We start from the raw sequence: 7,891 nt of genomic DNA, 5'->3' as shown, positions 1-7,891 counted from the left end.
TCAGCAGGGGGATGGGAACCGGGGGGTGTAGCTGCAATGCACAGGAGGATGAGAGTAGGAAGGACAGGGACTGGATTTCAGGGTCACAGGAATGTGCTGGCAGACAGCGAAGTGATTTGAAGTGTGTCTCCTTCAACGCCAGAGTATCCGCAATAAGGTCGGTGAGCTTGCAGCACGGCTAGGTACCTGGGACTTGGATGTTGTGGCCATTTCGGAGACATGGAGAGAGCAGGGTGAGGAATGGATGTTGCAGGTTCCAGGGTTTTGATCTTTCATTAAGAACAGCCAAGGCGGTAAAAGAGGGAGAAGCGTGGCCTTGTTAGTCAAGGATAGTATAACGGTGGCTGACAGAACTTTTGATGAGGACTCACCTACTCAGGTAATGTGGGCTGAGGTTAGAAACAGGAGAGGAGAGGTCACACTGCTTGGAGTTTTTTTATAGGCCTCCGCAGAGATCCAGGGAGGTGGAAGAGGGGATTAGCAAAATTATTCTGGGTAGGAGTGAAAGGAACAGGGTGTTCATTATGGGGGACTTTAACTTCCCCAACATTGACTGGAAATGCTTTCACTATAGTACGTCGTATGGATCAGTTTTTGTCCAGTGTGCGCAGGAGGGCTTTCTGACACAGTATGTCGAAGGTCGACAAGAGGGGAGGTCACTCTGGATCTGGTGCTTGGCAAATGAACCAGGCCAGATGTTTGATTTTGTGGAAGGTGAACACTTTGGAGAGAGTGACCATAATTCAGTTAGGTTTCATTTAGCGATGTTAAGGGATAGGAACATGCCGCAGGTCAAGAGTTATCGATGGGGCAAGGGCAATTATAATGCAATTAGGCAAGACTTAGGATGCATAGAATAGGGTAGCAAAATGCAGGGAATGGGAACAATTGAAATGTGGAGCTGGTTTAAGGAACAGATATAGTGTGTCCTTGATAGGTATGTCCCTGTCAGGCAGGGAGGAAGTGATAAGGGGACCGTGGTTTACAACAGAAATTGCATCTCTTGTTACAAAGAAGAAGGAGGCTTATGTGTTGATGAGGCAAGATGGTTCAGATGAGGCGATGGAGAGTCACAGATTAGCTAGGAAGGATTTCAAGAGAGAGTTAAGAGCAAAGAGAGGACATGAGCAGTCCTTAACAAATAGAATAAAGGAGAACCCTAAAGCTTTCTATAGGTATGTGAGGAATAAAAGGATGATTAGGGTAGGAATAGGGCTAATCAAAGACAGAAGTGGGAAGTTGAATGTGGGCCCTGTGGAGATTGGAGAGGTGTTAATGAATATCTCTCATCGGTCTTCACTCAGGAAAAGGAGAATATTGTAGAGGAGAAGAATGAGGTACGAGATATTAGACTCGAAAGGATCAAGGTTAGTTGTACACAGGTGTTATCAATTCTAGAAGGAGTGAAAGTAGACAAGTGCCCTCGGCCAGATGGGATTTATCCGAGGTTTCTCTGGGAAGCGAGGGAGGAGATAGCAGAGCCTTTGGCTTTGATATTTGAGTTGTTATTGTCTACAGGCTTAGTACCAGAGTGGAGGATTGCAAATGTTGTGCCCTTGTTCAAGAAGGGCAGCAGAGATGACCCAGGTAATTATAGACCAGTGAGCCTTACTTCTGTTGAAGGAAAGCTTTTGGAAAGGAATATTAGAGATCGGATTTATAATCATCTAGCAAGCAACAATTTTGATTTCAGATAGTCAACATGGTTTCATCAAGGGCAGATCGTGGCTCAGAAACCTTATTGAGTTTTTTGAGAAGGTGACCAAGCATGTAGATGAGGATAGGGCAGTTGACGTGGTGTACATGGACCTCCGTAAAGGTTCCACATGGTAGGATGTTGGAGAAAATGCAGAGGCATGGGATTGAGGGTGATTTAGCAGTTTGGATTAGAAACTGGCATTCTGAAAGAAGGCAGCGAGTGGTGGTTTATGGAAAATATTCAGCCTGGAGTCTGGTTACTAGTGGTGTGCCACAAGGATCTGTTTTGGGACTACTGCGTTTTGTCATTTTTAAAATTACTTAGGTGCAGGCAGAGGTGGATGGATTAGCAGAATTGGGCTGAGAGGTGGCAAATGGAGTTCAATGCAGCTAAATGTGAGGTGATTCACTTTGGGAAGAATAACAGGAAGCCAGTGATCTTGGAGTCCATGTGCATAGATCCCTGAAAGTTGCCACTCAGGTGGATAGTGCTGCGAAGAAGGCATACAGTGTGTTAGGTTTCGTTCGTAGAGGGATTGAGTTCCAGTAAACCGCAATATCACGCTGCAACTATACAAAACGCTTGGAATATTGTGTATAGTTCTGGCCCCCATATTTCAGGAAGGATGTGGGAAGCATTGGAAACGGTGCAGAAGAGATTTACCAGGTTGTTGCCTGGTCTGGAAGGAGGGTCTTATGAGGAAAGGCGGAGAGACCTGGGTCCGTTCTCATTGGAAAGAAGGAGGCTAAGAGGTGATTTGATAGAGACATATAAGATGATCAGAGGATTAGATAGGGTAGACAGTGAAAGACTCTTTCCTAGGATAGTGACGTCAGCTTGTACGAGGTGGCATAACTACAAATTGAGGGGTGATAGATTTAAGACAGATGTCAGAGGCATGTTCCTTATGCAGAGAGTGGTAAGGGCGTGGAATGCCCTACCTGCTAAGGTAGTCAACTCAGCCACATTAGGGAGATTTAAACAATCCTTAGGTAAGCGCATGGTTGATTTTGGGATAGCGTCAGGGAACGAGCTGAGAATAGTTCACAGGTTGCATAACATCGAGGGCTGAAGGGCCTGTTGTGCACTGTATTTTTCTATGTTCTTTGTTCTATGTTCTAAACTTAGTGCAGGAGGCTGAAAGAAATAAGCAGCTTTAAAACAAAAACCTCTTGGAGCTCAAAGCTTTCAATGAGAGTCTGAGCCCAGTGGTAAGTTCAGGTAACCTTTATTGCAACCCAACTTTGTTACAGCTTCAGATCCCCCCCAGCAAAAAGGCAGAGAAAAAGCAGTTGCTTTTTGAGCACCTCAAGGTCAAAGTGCACACACCACACCTCCCCTGTCCCACCCCCCTCACTGTCTTTACTATTGGCCAGCACCAAGTTGTCCCTTTGTAATCGAATCCTTGGTACAGCCAAAACCCGGAGGAAGTATTGCCTCATCAGCAATTTCAACCCATATCCTGTCTCCAAGTAAGTTTCTCCCCGCTCATTTGCCAGGAAGGGGCAGTGTAGTGTCAACCAGACTGCTGTGGGTCTGCAGTCACGTGTAGGCCAGACCGGGTAAAGGATGCAGCTGGAATGACTGAGTGAATCCTTTCCCACAATGGCGGTTCCCTTCCCTAACAAGGGAGAGAGTGAATCAGATGGGGGCTTTCTCCCCCGCACCACCCCCTCCCTGAAACAGTCTCATCGTTAGATTCCGAACTCCACATTTCTGACCGAATGCCAATTCTGCCATCTGTCGTGGCGGGATTCGAACCCGGGAGTCCCCAGAACCGGGTTGATAGTCCAATCGATAATGGCTCTTGGCCGTCACTCCTTCAATCCCCCTGCGATGGCACGTGAACTCGCTGGTGTTTCCGCAGGTTGGAGGAGTAGGTGAAGCCCTTCCCGCACTGAGAGCAGGTGAACGGCCTCTCTCCGGTGTGGATCCGCTGGTGCCTCAGCAGGGTGGAGACCTGGGTAAAGGCCTTCCCGCACTCTGGGCAGCTGAAGGGCCTCTCCCCCGTGTGGACCCGCCGGTGGGTCAGCAGGTGGGAGGAATACCTGAAGCCCTTCCTGCACTCGGGGCAGCTGAAGGGCCTCTCCCCCGTGTGGACCCACTGGTGGGCCAGCAGGGTGGAGGAATTCCTGAAGGCCTTCCCGCACTCGGGGCAGCTGAAGGGCCTCTCCCCCGTGTGGACCCGCTGGTGCCTCAGCAGGGTGGAGACCTGGGTAAAGGCCTTCCCGCACTCTGGGCAGCTAAAGGGCCTCTCCCCCGTGTGGACCCGCTGGTGGGTCTGGAGGTTGAAGGAGCAGGTGAAGCCCTTCCCGCACTGAGAGCAGGTGAATGGCCTCTCCCCCGTGTGGATACGCTGGTGGGTCATCAGGGAGGAGACGTGGGTAAAGGCCTTCCCGCACTGAGAGCAGCTGAAGGGTCTCTCTCCTGTGTGGATCCGCTGGTGACTCTGCAGGGTGGAGGAGCAGGTGAAGCCCTTCCCGCACCGAGAGCAGGTGAACGGCCCCTCCCCGGTGTGGACATGCTGGTGCCTCAACAGGGCGCAGGAATTGCTGAAGGCCTTCCCGCACTTGGGGCAGCTGAAGGGCCTCTCCCCCGTGTGGATACGCTGGTGGATCCGCAGATTGGAGGAGCAGGTGAAGCCCTTCCCACACTGAGAGCAGGTGAACGGCATCTCCCCCGTGTGGACATGCCGGTGACTCCGCAGGGTGGAGGAATCGCTGAAGGCCTTCCCGCATTCAGGGCAACTGAAAGGCCTTTCCCCCGTATGGACACGCTGGTGCCTCAGCAGGTTGGAGACCTGGGTAAAGGCCTTCCCGCATTCAGGGCAACTGAAGGGCCTCTCTCCCGTGTCGACATGCTGGTGGGTCAGCAGGGTGGAGGAATTGCTGAAGGCCTTCCCGCACTCGGGACAGCTGAAAGGCCTTTCCCCCGTATGGACCCGCTTGTGCCTCAGCAGGGTGGAGGCCTGGGTAAAGGCCTTCCCGCACTCTGGGCAGCTGAAGGGCCTCTCCCCCGTGTGGACCCGCCGGTGGGTCAGCAGGTGGGAGGAATACCTGAAGCCCTTCCTGCACTCGGGGCAGCTGAAGGGCCTCTCCCCCGTGTGGACCCACTGGTGGGCCAGCAGGGTGGAGGAATTCCTGAAGGCCTTCCCGCACTCGGGGCAGCTGAAGGGCCTCTCCCCCGTGTGGACCCGCTGGTGCCTCAGCAGGGTGGAGACCTGGGTAAAGGCCTTCCCGCACTCTGGGCAGCTAAAGGGCCTCTCCCCCGTGTGGACCCGCTGGTGGGTCTGGAGGTTGAAGGAGCAGGTGAAGCCCTTCCCGCACTGAGAGCAGGTGAATGGCCTCTCCCCCGTGTGGATACGCTGGTGGGTCATCAGGGAGGAGACGTGGGTAAAGGCCTTCCCGCACTGAGAGCAGCTGAAGGGTCTCTCTCCTGTGTGGATCCGCTGGTGACTCTGCAGGGTGGAGGAGCAGGTGAAGCCCTTCCCGCACCGAGAGCAGGTGAACGGCCCCTCCCCGGTGTGGACATGCTGGTGCCTCAAAAGGGTGCAGGAATTGCTGAAGGCCTTCCCGCACTTGGGGCAGCTGAAGGGCCTCTCCCCCGTGTGGACCCGCTGGTGGGCCAACAGGTAAGAGGAATGTCTGAAGGCTTTCCCGCAGTCGGTGCAGGGGAATGGCCTCTCCCCAGTGTGACTGCGCCGATGAGTCTCCAGGGCAGACGGGACACGGAAGCCTTTCCCACAGTCGCCACACTTCCACGGTTTCTCCACGGGGCGGGATTCCTCGGGTTTCTCCATGGCCACAGCATCAGCTGCACACAAACACGTTTAGAGCCCCTCTGTGCCGTGAAATCCCCTTTCCAGGCCGTATAACTGTTTCCGGCTCCACACACAGTGCGCTGCAACAGTGGGGTCTCTCGTCCAGTTCCACTGATGCTGAAAACGTCCTCAAACAGGAACCAAAAAGCGTTGATCCCTCTCACAGAAATCACAGTCAAAAATCGTTGCGGTCCCGATGCATTGAGTGACTGTCAGACATTGACATCAAAGTGAAGACGGAAGACGCTGGAGAGTCAGTCAAAAAATGTGGCGCTGGAAAAGCACAGCAGGTCAGGCAGCATCCGAGGAGCAGGAGAGTCAATGCTTCGGGCATAAGCCCTTCATCTGTTGATTTTGAAACTTCAGTCTTCAGATCTTCAAATACTCTGCAAAAAGAGATTACAAAAGCCATCACTATCAGTGCAGGGTAGAAATTCAGAACAAGCAATTCTATTTTCTGTGGAATATTCTTTTGTTGTTCCACAAAATTGAAAGCACCATCCCACTCTCTCTCCCCTCTGTTCTCACTCAGCTCTAACTAATTCCCCTGAAGGTGCTGATTCAGGATCTTACAGGGGCAGAAAAAGCAAAAACATCAATACTAACATCTCTCTGAATTTTGGATACATCCACCTGAAAGTTAATATCTTTCACAACACTGGGATCCTGCTGAGAGTGAGCAGGTCTGATTTTGGGAAGCAAAAAAAAAGTGTCAATTCAGGGCGAACCTGCAATGCAGCTTCTTGAGGAAGGACCAGACACAAAATGGTTAATGACCCCGAGAAGGTGAGAGCAAAATGAGACATCAAGGCATTAACACCAATACACTTCAGTCAAACTCTTCTGCTCCCAGTCAGGGCAAAACATGCTCTGAAAGTCCAGCCTTCACAACCACACTTCTGCTTTCACTGAAGACAATTAGAGTCACACAGCACGGAAACAGTCCCTTTGGCCCAACCTGCCCAGATATCCTAAATTAATCTAGTCACGTTTGCCATCACTTAGCCTCTCTCTGGGCCGGATGCTGGCAGCTGGGACTAAATTGGGTTGGCTATCTTGTCAGCAAGGACGAGTTGGACCAAAGGGTCTCTTTCTGGGCTGTACATCTCTATGACTCAAGTTGCATTTGCCATCACTTGGCCCTGACCCATCTGAACCCTTCATATTCAGATGCCAGTCCAGGAGCCTTTTAACTTGTCATCGTACCAGCACCCACCACTTCCTCTGGCAGCTCACGCCATCGTTCAAGCGACGCCACGTTGAAAGCGTCTGATCTGGTGCACCAGATGACATCAGGATAATCTTGGATCGTTCCAGATCGCATCGATACTCAGTCTGGTTTCCCGATCAGGATGTTGTACGTGATCAAACAGGTTAGTGGGTAGGCGATCCCCCACATCTTAGTTCAAGTATCTCTACGAGAACTCCCTTGATGGAGGGTCCCTTGGAGACACTTCAACTGGACTTCATTGAGTTGGAGAAATGAGTTGAGTTGCCATAAATGTGTTTTGCTTATTGCTGATGTCTTTTCGAAGTGCATTGAAGCCTAACCTCCTCCTAATGCTACTGCTGAGACTGTGGTGAAGATTTTGTTTAAGGAAATAATTCCCTGCTTCAGTATACCTGCGTGCATTAGCTCGGTCAATGGACCAACTTTGTAGGTAATATTAACGGAGTGGCAACATTCACAGCCGTTTTAGTGCTGAGGCTGTTGAATCCCGTAGAAAATTAACTCTTAGTGCTGATCTGCTATGGATTGAAAAGAATTGCATTTTGGGACTTTATGATGATATTGAGTAACCATTACTGGTTATTAAATACAAACTCTTTAAAAGGAAATATTGATAAAGCTTTACCTTACTTACTGCAGCCGAAGCTCCAGCGGAGGAAACAGGCCGCGGGCACACTTCCGGCTTCGGGTGTGTCAACGCCACCTGGCCCTGGTCCCGCCCCCTCCGCCAAAGCGGCACATAAACCCCGCCCCTTCCGAACGCCGATGGTAAACTCCCGCCCCTTCCGGACGCAGCTCGTAAACCCCGCCCCTTCCGGACGCACTCGTAAACCCCGCCCCTTCCGAACGCAGTTCGCTCACCCCGCACTTTGGAACGCTGCATGTAAACCCGCCCCATCGATACCAAGCCCCGGCTCGAGGGCACAAACTCCTTTCCACCTCGCGAACCAAACCCCGCCCCTACGCCGCGGACCCCGCGCGAGTCAAACCACGCCCCCTGCCCTCACGCTCAACCGCCCACAAAGCCGCGCGCCTCCAGGATAGCCGCCTTGCCCCGCCTACTAGCTCGCGACCAAATCACGAGCACGCCCCGCCCATGTGCTCCGCCCACCCTCCAATCTAAACCACGCCCCTTATGGTA

The 7,891-nt window shown here is 51.9% G+C and overlaps 1 protein-coding gene across 1 annotated transcript; it reads right to left on the bottom strand.

The window, feature by feature from the left end:
- Nucleotides 1-2,917: 2,917 nt before the first annotated feature.
- Nucleotides 2,918-5,896, bottom strand: LOC148144180 (uncharacterized). Its single transcript, XM_087974602.1, has one exon. It carries the CDS (start codon nucleotides 5,496-5,498, stop codon nucleotides 3,522-3,524), a length of 1,977 nt encoding a protein of 658 aa, XP_087830728.1. The 5' UTR covers nucleotides 5,499-5,896; the 3' UTR covers nucleotides 2,918-3,521.
- Between the last annotated feature and the right edge of the window lie 1,995 nt (nucleotides 5,897-7,891).

The sequence above is a fragment of the Chiloscyllium plagiosum genome, unplaced genomic scaffold, assembly GCF_037043375.1.
Source record: "Chiloscyllium plagiosum isolate Xiang-an unplaced genomic scaffold, Cpla_swu_hap1 HiC_scaffold_27, whole genome shotgun sequence".
In the NCBI taxonomy this organism is placed as follows: domain Eukaryota; kingdom Metazoa; phylum Chordata; class Chondrichthyes; order Orectolobiformes; family Hemiscylliidae; genus Chiloscyllium; species Chiloscyllium plagiosum.
Note: the sequence above shows the minus strand (reverse complement) of the source record. Positions and strands in the feature narration are given on the sequence as shown.

What these genes read in the sequence shown, in the direction of transcription:
- LOC148144180 (XM_087974602.1), bottom strand. Translation starts at nt 5,498, where the DNA reads ATGGAGAAACCCGAGGAATCCCGCCCCGTGGAGAAACCGTGGAAGTGT.